The sequence below is a fragment of the Nomascus leucogenys genome, chromosome 8 (genome assembly GCF_006542625.1).
Source record: "Nomascus leucogenys isolate Asia chromosome 8, Asia_NLE_v1, whole genome shotgun sequence".
Taxonomy (NCBI): domain Eukaryota; kingdom Metazoa; phylum Chordata; class Mammalia; order Primates; family Hylobatidae; genus Nomascus; species Nomascus leucogenys.
This window is the reverse complement of record NC_044388.1, coordinates 79683530-79703041: the sequence shown is the minus strand read 5'-3', so window position 1 is coordinate 79703041 and position 19512 is coordinate 79683530. Positions and strand designations below refer to the sequence as shown.

The following is a 19512-nucleotide window of genomic DNA, read 5'->3' as shown; positions in this document are numbered from 1 at the left end:
GATGAGATTTTGGGTGGGGTCACAGCCAAACCATAACTGTCTCCAACTAATCTGACCTGAAATTAGCCCTTTATCCTTCCCCTTGCAGCTATCTTCACTTATTTTTAGAGACAGGAAAAGGAGATTTCTATGACAGCCATTAAATGACTTGGCCGAAATCACCTAGGCATGCTAATCTAGAACTACAGCAAGGAGTCATTGCTAAATTTGCCCTGCCAGCATGTGGGCTTAATAGAACTGTGAATACAGTCGTATATGGAGAGTAAGCCTTGACTAATCCAGACCTGCACTCCAGAAGATCATCTCATTGTTCTTGCATTAGCTGGAAAATCCCATTTGTGATCAATTCCCCATTGTGAGCAAGGCAATATTTGTTCAGAATCTCCTAAGCCTGATTGCCACCTGACTAACTGGCCTTCATTCCTTTTCTGCGCTCCTCCTTCTTTTCCTGGTTACTTATATTTCAGTGTGCTACTTTCTTTTGTTTCATCTTACAGAGCTCATTTTCCATTTTAGTTTCTGCCATTTCCTTGCTAGGATAATTGCCAATCTTCTGTAGCTTTAACCCCTAAAACCTGAGGTGGTATTACATATATTGCATAAGAGCTAAGTCTTTCACCCTGGCATTTGAGTCAAAACTCTAAGCATTATATCCTTAAACAGAGGCTTCTTCTACTTTGAGACTTCTACTACCTTTTTACCAGGTAGACAGAATTCTCCTCACTAGACTATAGCTTTTGTACACTTCCTTTTCCACTACCTGGATTAGCCTAGTGCATCCACAGAAGGTAGCTGAAAGTTCAAAATCTATTTTGGGCACAGACAACTATATCAATGATGCATATGGAATCTCCTTGACATATTATACGATAAATAACAGAATATAACATTTAATGTGTACTCTTTTTTTGGTTGTTGTTAGAGGCAGGGTCTCCCTCTGTCACACAGGCTGAAGTGCAGTGGCATGATCAAGCTCACTGCAGCCTCCAACTCCTGGGCTCAAGCGATTCTTCCACCTTAGCCTCCTATGTAGCTAGGACTACAGGTGTGTGGCACCATGCCAGCTACATTAAAAAAAATTTTTTTTGTAGAGACAGGGTCTCGCTACCTTGACCAGGCTGGTCTTGAACTCCTGGCCTCAAGTGAGCCTCCCATGTTGGCCTCCCAAAGTGTTGGGATTACAGGCATGAGCCATTGCACCCAGCCTAATGTGTACTTTTGTGTGGTTCTTATTTTTTATTTATTTTTCATTCACCTTTTCTCAGGTTGAAAATGTGTACTTTTGATTTGTCAGGAATCAGATAGGCGCTTTACATCTATCACCTCATTTAGCCCTATTAGCATATACAGTAGGTTTTACTACCCCATTTTACACATGAAGAAACTAAAGCCAAGAAATGAAAAGTGACTGCCCTAGGTCACTTAACAATTTAGTTGCAGAGTCCAGTCTAGAATAGCTAAAATGTCCTAAGCATTTTTAATTATTAGGAATTGTTCTCAAATATTTTGTGTGCCTTAACTCATTAATCCTCCCAATAACCTTATGAGTAGATATTATTATCATTTCCATCTTACAGAAAAACAAAATGAATCTCAGGCTAAGTTACTTTCTCAAGGCTAAGAAATCTGGCTTTCTAGCCCCCAATTCCTCTTCTCCTCTTGGTGAAAATCCTACTTTCCTTTTTCCTTCTTTCTTCGTGGCAGGTCTGTCATCAAAGAACCAAAACAAGGTGAAGGTTAATCCTGCCCTGACTTTGGAGTCTCAGTCCGTCTTTGCCAACTCAGGCTCTGAAGTAGAAGACTAAGATTTGAACCCTGACAGCCTGACTCAATTGTCTGTGTTCTTAACCACTATGGGAGCTTGCTATATTTTTTAACTTTAAGTCTACTGCACACTTTATAACACCAGATTGCCTCACTTCACCAAGATGTCTGGCCCTTTTAGTTCAATTATTTCACCATGCCCAGGCCAGCTTTTAGGACAGGTCCTTTGAAACCAGTCTTTGACTGAATAGGCTGTAGACTCAACCCTCAGTTCCTAATGGAGAATGAATTTTCCATAGTCACCAGTGGCTAGAAGTATGTGTTTGTCCCCTTGAGTTCCATAGCTAGAACTTCTTCAGCTAGACTATTTCCTAGACTCTCCTTGTCTCAACTAATTTCCAACCTTCTGTCATTCTAACCTCTCACCCATAATTCATATTTTGTCATTCTTGTTTCAGCCAAACAGGAATAACCTTTGAATTAACAAGTAATGGGGAAAACAGTCACCCAGTCTTCTCTCACAGTATTTACATGCCCCAGGGAATCTTGAATTAATCTTTATTATCCAGTCTGAAAACTTTCTTCCTGCCTTTATGATCTCAAACAAGACAGGTTACTTTCTTTCCTTACAGCCTGCCTTTTTTCTCTCTCAAACATTTAGTTTATTCTCTTAGATGGTTGTGCAAAGTGATGTTTTAACCACTTTTCTCATCATTTCTTCTTTTCATTCATCATAGACCTCTTAGGAAATCTGGCTTTCTAGCCCCCAATTCCTCTTCTCCTGGTGAAAATCCTACTTTCCTTTCTCCTTCTTCTTTCTTCATGGCAGGTCTGTCATCAAAGAGCCAGAACACGGTGAAGGTTAATCCTGCCCCTACTTTGGAGTCTCAATCTGTCTTTAGCAACTCAGGCTCTGAACCTTGGGATCTACTGCTTTACTTTACTCTTCAACTCAAAAAGGGAGATATGTGTTCAGTATTCAGTTGTTGTGTAGAGGCTGAACCCCAGGTATCCCTCAGAACTAGTGAGAGAATGGCCTGTTTCACCCAGATAAGCTACTGGCAGAGGCTGTTAGACCCTTGTTAGGTTAAAAAATAATCAGGGATATTTAGGATTAAATTTAATAAGAAATGTGAAATCCAGTAAGAAAATATTATAACTTTATCAAGAGTTATAAAATAATATTTTTAAACAAATAGAGAGGTTTTACTGGTCTGAAGGGATAAATGGCATGGGAGAAACTGATTTTATTCACTAATCCATTAATATATTGAGTATGAACATAGCCTGTCCAAGGACTGGAGAATCTCAACACTAGTAGAAACACCAATACTTCTCTGGTGCCCTGCCTTAATCAGGTAGCTATCTGTGTCCCCTGAGAAAGTCCCTGCACAAAGGGCATAGGCCATACACCAGCTCTAAATCCTAGATGTGACTAAATTATCTGAGCTACGCATATTCCACTGCTTCAGAGAAGCTAAGCTTCAATGATTAGCAGAAGCCCTTGCATCACGCAGTTGTAAATAAGCCACTAACCAGTCAAAATAAAGCTCCACAAAATATATCAATCCCATCTCACATAAGTATAAAACTTCTCCCATGTTTATTCAACTAGTAGTCATCCAGTAACCATCTGAATAATCACAAGAATAAAATATAACAAGGAAGAAATGTCCTAGTCCAGTAGAACAAACTACAAGCTGCATAGCTGGGTTGTAAGCATAGTCCAGAGAAGACTCATAGCCATTTGCTTATGTATTGCTGGTAAGCTAACTATATAGACATGGTCATCATGCACAAAGGAGTGGCGTCCCAGGAGGACACCAACAGCTATCTCTCTGTCTCTCCCACAGGAATATAGCATGTTACCAGATAGGGGACTAATATTGCAAAAATGTCAACTCTATGCAAATTAGTGTATATAATCTAAATCTGTTTACTCTCAAATCCTTGGGCAAACCTAGCTGAACATCCCAGTTTCATATTGGTCACAATTTGTACAAATGGTAAACACAAAGAAAAAGCCTCTAGTAGATACAGAAAAGAGAAAGATAGGAATCAAAGCACACCACTACAAAAGTCATCAGATCACAAAGGAAGACAGCAAGAGAGGAACAAAGGAACTACAAAACACTCAGAAAACAACAAAATGGCAATAGTAAATACCTATCTATAATTACTTTAAATGTAAATAGATTGAATTCTCCCATCAAAAGACTGACTAGAATGGTTGAATGAAAAAACAAAACAAAACAAAAAAATAAGATCTAACAATATGCTACCCACAAGAGAGTCACTTTAGCTTTAAGGACATACATAGGCTGAAAGTGAAGGGATGTAAAAAGATATTCCGTGCAAATGGTAACCAAAAGAGGGCAAGGGTGGCTATACTTATGTCAGAAAAATCTGTCATAAGAGACAGAAAGGTCATTATTTAATGATAAAAGGGCCAATTCATAAATGGAATATAACACTAGTGAATATAAATGCATCCAACAACAGAGCACTTAAATGTGTAAGGCCAAAGGAAGACAGCAAGAGAGGAACAAAGGAACTGCAAAACACTCAGAAAACAATTAACAAAATGGCAATGGTAAATACTTACCTATCTATAATTACTTTAAGTATATAAGGCAAAGATAAACAGAACTGAAGGGAGAAATAGATAGCAGTACAGTAAAGTAGAGAACCTCAATAATGCACTTTCAGCAATAGAATCATTCAGAAAGAGAATCAAGGAAGCAGTGGACTTGAATAACACTATGAACAAATGGACCTAACAGATATATACAGAACATTCCATCCCCAAACAGCAGAATGTATTGTTCTTTTCAAGTGCACATGGATCTGTTCTCCAGTATAAATCATATGTTGGGCCGTAAAACATGTCTTGACAAATGTAAAAAGATTGAAAGTATATTAAGTATCTTTCCTAACCACATGGTATGAAACTAGAGTAACAAACAATGGGTGAAAAAAAAAATCCAAAAGGTGCGATAAAAATACCTTTATACAAATGGAAACATAACAAAACTTACGGGATGCAGCAAAAGTTGTTCTAAGAAGTTTATTGCAATAAATGCCTACATTAAGGAAAAAAAAAGAAAGATCTCGATTAAACAACCTACCTTTATACCTTAAGGAACTAGGAAAAGAACAAATTAAGCCCAAAGTTGGCAGAAGGAAGGAGTTAGAGTAAAAATAAATAAAATGGAGAATAGAAAAACAAGAAAAATTAATGAAACTAAGAATTGGTTTATTGAAAAGATAAACACAATTGACAAACCCTTAAGTAAACTTTTATTTTTAAAAGAGAAGACTCTAAAATCCAAAATGAAAGAGAAAATGTTACAACTGGTGCCACAAAAATAAAAGGGATCACAAGAGACTATTATAAAGTTATATGCCAACAAATTAAATAACCTAGAAGAAATGGATAAATTCCTAGAGACATGCAACCTACCAAGCCTGATTAACAAGAAAAAATCTGAACAGACTAATAAGTAAGGAGATCGAATTAGTAATCAAAAACCTCCCAGCAGGCCAGGTGCAGTGGCCCACGCCTGTAATCCCAGCACTTTGGGAGGTCGAGGCAGGCAGATCACTTGAGGTCAGCAGTTTGAGACCAGCCTGGCCAACATGGCGAAACCCCATCTCTACTAAAAATACAAAAATTAGCTGGGCGTGGTAACAGGCGCCTGTAATCCCAGCATCTTGGGAGGCTGAGGCAGGAGAATTTATTGAACCAGGGAGGTTGCAGTGAGCTGAGATCGTGCCACTGGCACTCCAGCCTGGGTGACAGAGTGAGACTCTGTCTCAAAGCAAAAACAAAAACAAAACCTCCCAACAAAGAAAAGCCCAGGACCAGATGGCTTCACAGGTTAATTCTATCAAACATTTAAAAAATAATTAACACTAGTCCTTCTTAAACTCTTCCTAAAATTGAAAAAGAGAGAACACTTTCAAACTCATTTTATCATGCCAGCATTACTCTGATACCAAAGCCAGACAAAGACACTACAAGAAAAGAAAATTATTGGCCAATACTCCTGATAGATGCAAAAATCCTCAACAAAATCCTAGCAAATAAATTCAGTATCACAGTAAAAGAATCATATATCATGACCAAGTGGGTCTTATCTCTAGGATGCAGAGATCACTTAACATATGCAAATTCATCAATGTGATATACCACATTAACAGAGTGAAGGATAAAAACCTCATTATCTCAGTAGATACAGAAAATGCATATGGTCAATTGATTTTTAACAAGGACGTTAAAACTATTCATTGGGAAACGAATAGTCTTTTCAACAAATGGTGCTGGTAGAACTGGATATACACATACAAAAATATAAAAATAAAAACGGACCCCTATTTCACACCATATGCAAGAATTAATGCAAAATAAGGACTTAAATGTAAGAGCTAAAACTATAAAACTCTTTTTAATTTTTTTTATTTATTTATTTTCGGAGACAGAGTCTTGCTCTGCTGCCCAGACTGGAGTGTGGTGGTGCAATCATGGCTCATTGGCCAGCCTCAATCCTGGTCTCAAGTGATCATCCCACCTCAGCCTCCTGAATAGCTAGGATCACAGGCTGCACCATCATGCCTAATTTTAGTTTTTGTAGAGATGGGGTCTCACTATGTTGCCCAGATTGGTCTTGAAATCCTGGGCTCAAGCAATCCTCCTGCCTCAACCTCCCAAAGTGCTGGGATTACAGGTGTGAGCCACTGCATCTGGGCTATAAAACTTTTAGAAAAAGAAATAGGAGTAAATTCTAATGACCTTGGATTAGCAATGATTTCTAAACTGTGACACCAAAAACACAAGTGACCAAAGAAAATTCATATAGGACTTCATCAAAATAAAAAACTTTGTTGCTTCAAAGCCAACTATCGAGAAAATGAAAAGACAACTCAAATGGTACAAAATATTTGCAAATCATATATTTGATAAGGGCCTTCTATCCAGAATATGTAAAGAACTCTTACAGTTCAGTGATAAAGAGACAACGCAATTTAAAAATGGTCAAAGACATTAACAGGGGAACAGTAGACACTGTGGACTACTAGAGGGGGAGGGGTTGTGGGTGCAATATACCTATGCCACAAAACTGCACATGTATGTCTGTAAAACAGAAGTTGAAATTTTAAAAAAATGGTCAAATAATCTAAATGGACATTTCTTCAAAAAAAATACAAATAGCTCATAAGCACATGAAAAGATAACATCATCATTAGTCATTAGGGAAATGCTAATCAAAACCACAGTGAGATACTATTTCACAGCCTTTAAAATTGCTAAAGTAAAAAGCATGAGCAATAACAAGTGCTGGAGAGAATGTGGAGAAATTGGGACACTTATACATTGTGAGGAGGGAATTTAAAATAGTACAGATACTGTGGAAAACTGTTTAGCAGTTGCTCAAAAAATTAAACATAAAGTTACCATTTGACCTATTGATTCTACTCCTAGGTATACACTCAAGAGGAATGAAAACAAGTTTACACAAAAACTTGTACATGGATGTTCATAGCCATATTCTCCACAGTAGCCAAAAGGTGGAAACAAACCAAATGCCCATGATGGATGAATAGATAAGTAAAGTGTGGTACATCCAAACTTTGACATATTTTCAGATGTAAAAAGGAATGAAATACTGATACGTACTACAACGTGAATGAACCTTGGAAACATTATTCTAAGTGAAAGAAACCAGTTTCAAAAGACCACATATTTTATGCTTCTGTTTATGTAAAATGTCCAGAATAGACAAATCCACAGAGAATACATTAGTGTCCACCAGGGACTGAGAGGAGAGGTGAGAATTGAGAGTACAGGTATGAGGTGTCTTCGGGGGGTGATGAATATGTTCTGGAATTAATGACGATGGTTGCATAACCATGAATATACTAAAAGCCATTCAATTGTACACTTCCAGGGGGTGAATTTTATATTATATGAATCATAGCTCAAAAAAAAAAAAAAAACTTGAACAATTGCAGAGTTGGGTTTCTAGGACCTGGAGCCAGAGAATCCTCTTGGAGGAGTGAATCAAGTAGTTCAAGATCAGAGTAGGAGTTGGAAGCCTAGGATAGAATTTTTGAGGGCCAAGGAAAGAAGTTTCTTTTTAATCTTGGGAGCCTTGGGCCAAGGAGGACCTTAGAGGGCCAGAAGAGCTTTAAAGTAGATACTCAATACAACTCAGAGGCAGAGAGGTTGCTACGGCCCACTCTCTGAGGGGTCAAATTCTATGGAGACATTACGTAGGAATTACTAGAAGCATTAAGGGCAGAAAGCTTAGGAGCACTGTCAGCCTTCAGGCTAAATTCTATATTGCTTGGTATAATACGCAGGCTTAAGAGAACTGGGAACCACTTAATCCATATCATCCAAATAACTAAGGCATCTTCTCCTCCAGGAATACTTCTATGTCCTACTTTCCCTGACTTCTATCCCCTCTTCTGTGCACCTCCAACCTGTATCTCTTCCCTTACATTAGATTGAAATTTTATTTTATATTTGTCTTTCCTACTAGGAATAGGAGTACCAAGATGGTCAGGATGATGTTTTCCTCATCTCGTAACCCTAGGACCTAGCACAGGGCCTGAACCTGCCAAGAACCCAGCAAATGCTTGCTGAACCAAGGAAGAACCAAAGAGAATATAAGAATGTTTCATTCAGGGGAGAAAGATCTATTGATTATATATATATATTTGTTTGTTCATAACATGGTAACAGGCTCACTATTTGTAGTAGTTTGTAACAAACACCTCTATGTTTTGATGTGATGATTTTGTCAAGTAGTTATCAGGCTTACTCCTACTATACTAAAGTCCTTGAAGTCAGAGACTGTCTTACTCATCGTTTTATCCCTCCACGGCATCCAGTACACTGGCCTCTGTGCAATAGATGCTCAGTCATTATGTATTAATTTAAATTTAGTTAAGCAAGTGTAGGACAAGCTGGCTTGGAAAAGAGCCTCAGATATATTAAGACAAAGTGCTAAAATTGACTTCTGAGGGAAGGCTGGGTTTCTGTGTTTGGCAGTAAAATTGGTGCAGACCATCTTGTTGTCTGTGGAGACATGATCTAGGAAGTACTAGAAGCATTGATGGTGGAGAACTCCTCAGGAGTTACTTGTCATGTTGCCTCCAGAAAGCTTGAATACTTGAGTATTTTTATTTTTATTACATTTCTTGATTCTTTTGATTAAAGAGACAAAATCCCATGCTTAAATAGATATCTTCAGGAAGAAAGTGTGGGGATCTGGTGAAGTCTTCACTGGCAGCCAGCGTCCCAGTCTGATATATACAGGGGCATCCATCTCATCGTTTATCCCATCTTTTTTCAGAACATGAGAGATATCTGCAAGCCAACAACAAAGAATTCAACAGTATTTTTGGATATCCGGTGAGTGTCATCCCTCTGGCTGTTTCAGAAGGGGGTCAGTATTCTCCTATAATATTCTTCTTTGTTGGGGTAGCATGAAATTCTTTGTAGATGTGGATCCTATAACACAGATTCTATTACACTTTCTTTCAAGCTCCTATACAATGAGTGGTGCAATGAAGGCTCAGAAGCCAAAATTAATTCAGTGACATAAGCTAGGGAGAGAATGTCTCAGATTTCAGGTTTATATATAACTCCCAGAAAATAAATACTGTAGTTTTTCTTGCACAAATGAAAGCATAGTTCTACAATTTTCTTTTTTCACTTAGACATGTATCTATGACAGCACATACAGATATCCCTCATTTATTTAATAGCGACATTGTTTTCCATTATATTGATAAACCTTAATTTATTTAGTTAGTCTTCTACTGATGAACATTTAAATGTCTTCAGTGTTTTGCTATGCTAAATGGTGCTGAATGAACACCATTATACATATATTTTGGAACATTTGTGTGACTGTATCTTATGAAAGTTTCCTAAAAGTAAATTGTCTGTGCCAAAAGAAAAACACACTAAAAATTAAAAATTATCAGAGGCCAGATTGCCCCCAAAAAGAATTATATCCATTTATGTTTCTACTTAAAGTAGAGACTGCTCGTTTCTCCACGTTCCTGTCAAACTCATTATTATCAATCTTTGTCATCTTTGCCAGCTCTTAGATGAAAATGACATTCATGTTAATTAGCCTTTTGTATTTCTTTTTCTGGAAAATACCTATTAATGATCTTTGCCCACTTCCTATTGGATTGTTCATGTTTCACTCATTTATGTATCTATAACTAAGTAATTCATGAAAAGATATATATTGAAAAGGCATGCTCCAATACCCTATCCTTGTCCATATCTGCTCCCCTGAGGGAACCACTGTTAGTTTTCTTGTGTATACTAATCAGATTAGTGTTTCTTTGTGCAAATAAAGCAAATACAAATATATAGTCTTATTTTCCTATTTTTACACTATTCTGAACCTTAACAGTATATCCTGGAGATGTTTTCATCATCATAATTTCATAATAGGTTTTTTCTTTTTTTTCCTTTTTCAGCTATAATATATAGTATTTCCTCTGTAGATTTAACATATTTTATTTAACTAGTTCCTTTTAAATGGACATTTGGGTTGTTTTCAATCTTCTATGATCACAAGCAATGGTTTTATACATAATATAATTCCATGCATGTGTAGCTATGTATACATACACATAGCTATAATTATATAAAAATATATGTCTGCAGTCTGTGGGATATTAGTTTATGATTTCTGAGTGAGAGTGGTATATTAGTCCAATCTCATACTGCTGTAAATATCTACCTGAGACTGGGTAATTTATGAAGAAAAGAGGTTTAATTGACTCACAGTTCCTCAGGCATAACTGCAAGCATGACTGGGCCGCCTCAGGAAACTTACAATCATGGCGGAAGGCAAAGGGGAAGCAAGCACCTTTTTCACGGGGTGGCAGGAAAGAGAGAGAGAGAGTGAGGAGGATCCCGTACTTTTAAATCATCAGATCTTGTGAGAACACAAGAATAGCATGGGGGAAATCCGCCTCCATGATTCAGTCACCTCCCACCAGGTCCCTCCCCAACACTGGGAATTACAATTCAACATGAGATTTGGGTGGGGGACACAGAGCCAAACCATATCAAATAGTTCTGGATAATAATAGTATCCAAGATATGACCATGAAAGCAGGTTTTTCTCTTCTCTATCTTCTAGACCTACGTAACAAGCAGTGGGGACAGTAAATCTAGGTTTGGGCATCAGACAGATCTGAGTTTGAATATAGCTCAGCCTTTACTAACCTTAATGTCTTAGGCAAGTTTGTTAATTTCTCTGATCTTCAGTTCTTTCATCTGTAAAATGGGCATAATAATGTTCACCTTGCATGGTGGTCATAGGAGTTAAATATGGTTCTGAAAATGTTAGTTCTGTTTCTCCAAAAAACTATTAGCCCTTGGAAAAAGGGTATCTCATTTATCTCTGTATACACAGTATATCTGTGATACAGTTTCTATCACAATGTCATGCACGCAGCCAATATTCAATAAATATATATTGAATATTTAATGAGTGAATGAACAGATTCGACTGATTGTGATATATTTAATACCATTTCATTTCCCTGGCCCTGAGCATTGCTCATTTTCCTATTTCTCTGACTTCTTCCACTGTGACTTCTTGTCATCTTCCCAACTCCTAACTACTGATTCTCATTATATCCTTGGCCTTTTATTCTCTTCTATTTTCCCAGTTAACCTTCAGTCCCATATCACTGCCCAAAGAAAAAAATAACCAAAATAAAATTAAACACCTCTATCATGTTTAAATTTTATCACCTCTGCCAAAAGGACTAAACTCTGAGGAACTTCATAGTTAAGGAGATGCTATTAGGATATTGCTTCTGGTTTTACGTTTAAGAGCAAAACGAAACACTCTAGTTGCCAAGTTAATAAATAAATACCTGCACTTCTATCGTGAGGCAGAATGCTACCTACATGAGGAGAAACCTGAAATATATTAAATGGCTATAAAATCAAATGGAAAATCAACAGTGAAGGCTAGCTACATCAGTAAGGCCACCTCTCAGAAGATCTTTGGGTCCAAGTATCACAGCCATCTGGACTTAAACACTGAGAAATTCAAAGTATCTTATGATCAAAGAAAGCTATTTCCATGTTAGAATTATATACTCTCATGACAAGAAGGGCCTGTAGAGATCATTTCACTAGAACTTCGTTCAAGACAGACCATGAGCTTCTCCAGAAGAGATCCTGTCTAATTATTTTTCAGCCTCCACTAGTATAGTCCAGCATAGGGCTGTGAACAGAGCAAGCCTTGGGAAATGCTATAGTGTCTGATTGATTATTATTTGGAAAATCATGGAGAGAACACCAAGGAAATCTTAGTTTTGGCTTGGATCTCTAAACTCCTAAGTGCTAAGCTATTTGACCAGCTTCTCATCCCTAAGGAAATAGACCTCGGGCAATGCTTGGCTGGATAGCCTATCTAACTTTCTGGGTGGGGACACAAGATTCAGGTTTTAGTCTTAGCACTGAATGGTTTTGATTCTCTGAGATAAAGACTTTGATGCCCTCTTAAGGCAGGGCCTAGCAAGAATTCTTCATGCTTGAGCAGTATCTGTACTCCAGGCCAGCAGGTAGGTTCTTCTTTTTAAAAAAACAAAAACAAAAACAAACAAACAAAAACTTGTATTTAAGTTAAGGGGCACATGTGCAGGATGTGCAGGTTTGTTACACAGGTAAGCCTGTGTCATGGGGATTTTTTGTACAGATTATTTAATCACCTAGGTATTAAGCCTAGTATCCATTAGTTATTTTTATTCTTTTGTTCTGTCCTTTTAAATGGAAGAGGTAGGAGATAAGCCCTGAACTTAGGGAATTATTTGGTCTTATTCTTCTGCTTTTAGAGCTCTTAGATTTGAGCTCTGACATCTTAGGACAAATGATTTAAGACTCCAAGGTAGAAAGTAAGATGGTCCTGTGAACATCTTGAGATCAGAATTGAGGAAGTAGACAAGTTCCCATTTTCATTCAGCAAAATAGTAGCTTAGATATAAGCCAAAACTCTTTAAATCCTCTTAGGACAATTAAGGGCCAAATGATTCTCCAATGCTGATAGTGACCCCTATAGAAACCTTCAGTGGGCTAGGGTTGAAAGACAGTTTTTTACTTTTAGCATCTGACGTCCTTCAACATTGCAAAAAACACAGAAAGGCACACCAAACTGAGTTTGCTCGGCTAAGAAAAGCTTTGTTAGAGAGCTCTGGATGCAGTACCTCAATTTCCTCATCCTCAAAAGTACCCCCCTCATAGGATTGTTGTGAGTAGTAAATGAGTTGCTACATATAAAATGCTAGAACAGTGCCTTTCACATAGTAAGTACTCAATAAATGTAAGTTTTTATTGCTGTTGATTTGATTATCATTATTACTGTCAATAACATCAATAAGCAAGAACTCTATCAGGGCAGAGATAAATTGCCCCAAGTATCCTAGCAGTCTTGCCATCTTTCTATCCTCTAGGCCTCTCTAGGGGTAGACTGGCAAGTAGGGGCAGCTGCTTATCAACCCAGTTTTGAGCTGTCTTTTGTCTAATTGTGTATTTCTTGTTTGTTTGTTTGTTTACTCACAGAACAATACCATCAAGACCTCAAAATATAGTGTCTTTAATTTCCTGCCCCTGAACCTATTTGAACAGTTCCGGAGACTTGCAAATGCATATTTCCTCATTTTGCTATTTTTACAGGTATTGCTTTTGGGGGCCTTTTTCACAGAGTATTTTATGAACCTCTCTGGGGTCAGGCTGTATAATCAGTTTCTCTCCTCCCTAAACTGGGAAATGTCTTCTCTCTTTAGACAACAGGAACGTGGATGGCTGGAGTCTCAGACCAGTCCCTTAGAATAGCTGTGGTCAGGATTAGCTAGTGTATAGCAAGCCTCTACACAAGGAAAGGGACAGGGTCACCACATTCCAAGGAAGGGGAGCTCCTTATCATGGCTGCATTGCCGCAGTTCAGCTTGACCATAGGGGGCTACAGAATTCTTCACCCCAACCACAACTCCAACTCTATTCCTCCTTCTTGTCCCAGCCTTCCTGACATAAAATTAACATATGGGAATGCTAAAGAAGGTTTAGAATGGTTTAGAATATGAGTGCCAGCATAAGAACAGGAAGCAGGGCAGGGTAGGCCCAAACTGGGAGACAGGGACACATGTTATCTCACTCCTACTTGTACTGAAGGGTGTGGGAGAGCATGTAGTTTTTCTTTATCTACTTTTACCCACTCTCCACACCCATTACTTTTCACTGTCAAAGGAGAAATGGGTCTTTGCCATCAACACAAAGGTAGTGGGGTTCAGGATAGATAGGTAGCAACTTATAGCCTTTTATTCTTTTATCCTCCCTTGGGAAATGTTTACTTATATTTGGGAGGTTATATGAAAGATACAACAGTGGAAAGCAACTAGGATAGTTGGATTTAGTATGAACAAATGGAGGTGAAAATGATGTTGAGGGTGAGGGATGGGGTGGGGGGGAATGTATTATCCTTTCAGTTTTCTGACCCAAGATCCTCTTCCTTTCCCTCTCTTAGTTGATTCCCCAGATCTCCTCCTTGCCATGGTATACAACTATGACACCCCTGATGGTGGTGCTGTCCGTAACAGCCGTGAAAGATGCCATCGATGACCTGGTGAAGTGGCTTCCTGGGCCTCTAGTTCCTCACTGCACCTAGTCAGACTGTGGGCATGAAGGACTTCCCAGAACTACCTAGTGCTAACAAAAAACCCTGAATGGAAGGAGATATTTTCCTTTCTTCTTTCCTTATTCATCCCAGAGTAATATGCAGTACCTTTAGGCCCAAGATTGGTGGTCTATGTATGGCCAGAAAGGGGCAAAACAAGGCCTTTCTCTGTCTTCCTACTGCCACCACTTTTAGCCCCTCTCCTGAGCTTCCTTCCATCTTTAATAACCCACTCTTTCTTTACTCCTCTCTTAGCTTTTTCTAGCTTTGTTCTCATCCTTTTTCCTCTGCTCCTCCTTCTCCTACTCTATATTCCCTTTCCCTTCTTCCGTCTGCCCCTGCTCCATCTCTCCTATTCTTTCTCTTTCTTCTCTCCACATTTCCTGTCTCCTCTCCAACTCTATTTTCCTTTCCAACTTTCAATTCTGTTAAGTGTGCACAGCTAGGAACACTCTGTCCTGGCCTTGAAAGAGAAACTGGCTCACAGTGAGTGCTGCATGGCTTCCTCTTTGCCTCTTACAGCAGGCCCAGCATAGAGGGGTGAGAGTAAGGACCCAGTACCATGCCTACTGGTGGGATTTGGAAAGCCAGTCCTATAGAACTGCTTGCAGTTTCCCTAAGAGGGTCTTTCTGATTTTGCCAGAATAGATTTTTAGCCTAGTTTGAGAGCACCTTGTTTCCTCAGCACTTTACCTCTGTAAACCCAGGATTAGCATGTTGTGGTTTACCTTTCAGTCACAACTTAGATGTACAAAAATATAACTTTATTTCTCTATAACTGAACTCAGTTTAGCTTATAACCACGTGCATACCCCATCTTAACTCCCTCCAGTGAGAACCAAAAATTAATTTGCCAGTTCATGGTAACCCAATCACTTCTGGTTTAGAATTCAGTCTCTTTGTGATAAATATTTGGACAATTTTGAATTCTGACAAATTCAGGATTCTCTCTGCCCCACTCCCAGTCCTACCCTTTACTCAGGGAGTAATCTCAACTGGAAGGAAGATATTTATGTGAATCCTGATTAAGGCATCAGGACATAGCCTCTATTTGTTTCCCTTCTATTTGATCTTTAAATATTGGCCTCTTTCCTCAGCCACTGTAGAAGCTTCTGTATGTCAACCATGGTTGGAGATAGGGTAGGAGTCTGCTTGAGAATACTCAGCTTTCCCTGCACCTACCCAGGCACACAGAATTCTGTAGCCCTGCCCATCATTTGTATTGTGTCCTCTGCAGCTTTTGATATGTTATTCTCGTTCCCCCAGGTTTTTTGCTTTTGATATTTAAAACTAAAATTTTGTCTCTTTCTTCTCCCTGGATTATTTTCCTGCCCTCTCTTCCCAGCTTCCCAGAGATAATCAACCTCTTGGCCTGGTTTGAAGGAAAGAAGGGCTTGGGATAGGGAAAAGGAGAATTACAAAGAAGGGAACTACATTGTGTAATATTTCAAAATGTTAATCTTCTATATGCAGTTTGTTATAGGTCTATTTCCTGAACATTTTCTTGTGTGATTTTAGAAAAGGCATCAAAGTGACGATCAAGTCAACAACTGGCCTGTTCTGCTACTGGCGAATGGCAACTAGTTCTTCTAGAGAAGCTAGTTTAGGTAGGACCAGTCCTGAAAAAGGGTTGGGTTTAGCTCAGGACAATGAAAAGAACCTCAGACATAGAAATAATTTTTTTCTAGATCTAGCATGCCCTGAATTTGTCATGTCACCTCAGATATCTGTGTGGGCCTCATTTTTCTTTTCTATAAGATAGAAATAATATTCTCTACCTTAGAGGATGCTTGTGAAAATAGAAAGGAAATAATATATATTAAAGCAATTAATATTTTATAACATGATATTACTATGCAAGTGATATTATTAGTGTGGTAGTTAGCATGGAAACATCTGTCTTTAGAACATTAATGGATTCTGACATGGTTTTTGTCCATTCTACTATAGCCTTTGGTCAGGTCATCTTTTCTGTTAACAATCTAAACAGAGTACTGATGTTGGCTCCACTGCTGTAGTGTTTGGTCATAGCTATCTAAAGTGTTGCAGGAATGGAAGAAGGCAGGCATATTCCTATGTGAGGCAAAATATGAAGACTATCCTAAGAGGTACAAAAAATTACTATAGGAATTAATAAAAATAAGCAATTATAACTGGTTAAAGGAATCAAGGAAGACTTTCTGGAAGAGATGTGTTTGTACTAGGCCTTAAGGGAAGGGGAAGAATTCAACAAGTAGAGATTGTGTGAAGGAAAAGTGACCAGTGTGGGCAGAAGCATGATCGCAAGAAAGTGCAAACCTGAAGGAGTTCAGGATTGAGGTCCAGCCTTTATCATGGTGGCCTTACCAAACACCCAATAGCTATAGTATTTATCATATAATTCTATTATCTCAAGAGCTCGGGCAGCTAATCCTGTTGTGTATTGTGTCTGCTGATTCTTACACATGATGGATTGTTTTCTCAAGAGTTTTGACCTGTTGAAATGTCCCATAAGATACCACCAAAAAAGTCAGTTGTAGTTAAAAAGAAAAGAAGGGAAATAGAAATAAAAAGAAAAGACAAAACTGAGTATATTAGGAATTGCTGACCAAAAGGATTTAGTCAATTGAACTCACCCAAGTAGCTTGAGCACTTGGGTTTTATAAGATTATTGAAGAATTTGTCATAGAGAGATTTTAAGGTGGGAGTTAACAGGCAAGGCCCTGGTTAGACTTTGTAAGCTACCGAGTATCTGATTAGATTAATATGCAGAGGTGAGGTTGGTTGTTGAAACAGTCTATGTTCCAGAAAACAGCTTTCTTTTTCTAGAACACATGAGTATAAACAGAGCTGCTATTTTAAAAGTTTGTCTGTTTTATAAGTTGTAATTTTTGTCATTTTTCATTTCTCAATAATTTTGTTTACAAACACATCGTTAGCAGAACTTTAAGGGAATTCTACGTGGCTGGAGGAGAGGTTGTATCCCTCTATAAGGGTTTGTGTTTGTTTCTGCGAGTTGACTCAAGGGTATTACCTGCTGATACCTAATTTGAAAGAAGTATAAATTTGAGCCCCATCCAATATGAGGTTACAGATTTTCAGGGAAGAGTCCTCCACTCACTGACCCCCCAACCCTCCAGACTAAGATAGACAAACTTTCTTGCCAGTGAGCCGATTTTTTTTAGAGCACTCTTTCACTAATGATGTTGCCTTTCAAGGGTCCTGACTTTATGAGAAATTCTTAGTTTCAACTCACTGACTCTCAAAATCATAAGGCTTTATCTCTTGTGCCTCTGGTGGGAGAAATTGAAATTCAAATTATTAGATTATTAAGATTGGCAATCCCTCCCCAACCCAAGACAAGAACAGCTTCAGAACATGCTTACTATTTTGGATTACAGGATTGAGTATTTTAAATCAGTAAGGAATGTCTTGACCTCTCCCAAATCTGGGACACATGATTGTTACAATGTCCAGGAACAAACTGGTAATAGTTTGGCAGCTCCTTATGTAAGAAATTATAAATTTGTATATCTCCAGGAGAAGCCAGAATGTGACAGCACTTGTTCTTCATTATGTTTTACTGGTGACAACCATGCAAGATAGAATGCCAGAGTAACAGTGAATGTCAGGTCAAGACAAAATAAAACAAAGACCCAGATGTCTGTCTGCAAGACTTATAGCTACTATTCTACAGTACTATCAGAAAATTCTTTAGAAGAAACAGTGGATTTATATAAAAGGACTTTTTTGGAAAATTTGGCCCTCCTCAAAGCAGCTGTCTTCTTAGAAAAGGTGTTCTAGGAATACCCATGCCTATGTGTAGCTGGCAAAGTGGTGATGTATGTCATGCCCTGCAGATAACAATCCTGCATTCAGAGACAAAACTGACAGTGGCCTGTAGACTTTTTCCCACTCTTTGGGTGCTTGGCATAATATAACTGTTGCAAGGATATAGCTCATGTTTCCAAAATGCTTGTGGCAATATGTACATTCTTCTTAGTCCTTTCTCAGAGAGGAAGGATTTATGGACGCTGTGTATTTGGGGAAATTGAGGTTAAAAAAAAAAAAAAGAGGAGGGCAGAGAACCACCATTATTGTAGAATCTGCTCATACTGCCAGGTTGCCTTTTATGGAAAGTAGGGATTTGAGGATCAAAGATAATCTAATTTTAACATAAGTAGATAAAGGCCGGTCGCAGTGGCTCACACCTGTAATCCCAGCACTTTGGGAGGCTGAGGCAGGCAGATCACGAGGTCAGGAGTTCGAGACCAACCTGGCCAATATGGTGAAACCTCGTCTCTACTAAAAATACAAAAACTAGCCGGGTGTGGTGGCGCAAGCCTGTAGTCCCAGCTATTCAGGAGGCTGAGGCAGAAGAATCACTTGAACCCGGGAGGCAGAGGTTGTAGTGAGCTGAGATCATGCCACTGTACTCCAGCCTGGGACACAGAGTGAGACTCTGTCTTAAAAAAAGAAAAAAAACATAAGTAGATAAAATTGATGTGACCTTATGATAGAACACATTTAAGCTATCAAAAAGAATGAGCTACATCTTCTGTAAATGCTCTCCAAGATGGATTGTTAAATGAAAAATGCAAAGTGCAGAAAATTATGTATCTAGTATGTGGCTTTTAAATGTGATTTAAATGTGTATTATATGTGATTACATGGATTGATATTTTCTAGAAATAAATACAAAAATATTATTAACAGCGGCTATCTTTGTGGAGCAAAACTAAAGGCTGGAAATAGAAAAGACTTTAATTTTTCCTTTTACACACTTTACCATTGGAACTATTTTACTTTAAAAACTTTTTTTTTTTTTAAATGTTTTTGAGGCAGGGCCTTGCTGTATTGCTCAGGCTGGTCTGGAACTGCTGGCCTCAAGCAGTCCTCCCAACTCAGCCTCCCAAAGTGCTAGGATTACAGGAATGAGCCACCACACCTGGCTAAAAAAAAAAAAAAAAATTATTTGCCTGTCTACAGATACTTTTGTAGGGCTTTAGAACCCTTCTAGCCTGAAGTCAAGAGAAATGGGCCC

The 19512-nt window shown here is 38.4% G+C and overlaps 1 protein-coding gene across 1 annotated transcript in view; it reads left to right on the top strand.

Annotated features, from left to right (window-relative positions):
- The first annotated feature begins 255 nt into the window (after positions 1-255).
- The window catches only part of LOC100602175 (phospholipid-transporting ATPase FetA-like), an 84863-nt gene continuing 65606 nt past the window's right edge, over positions 256-19512 (top strand). The window contains 5 exon segments of the mRNA XM_030818384.1: positions 256-262; positions 9126-9184; positions 13379-13492; positions 14340-14438; positions 16008-16072. Coding sequence (XP_030674244.1) covers positions 256-262; positions 9126-9184; positions 13379-13492; positions 14340-14438; positions 16008-16072 — 344 coding nt within the window.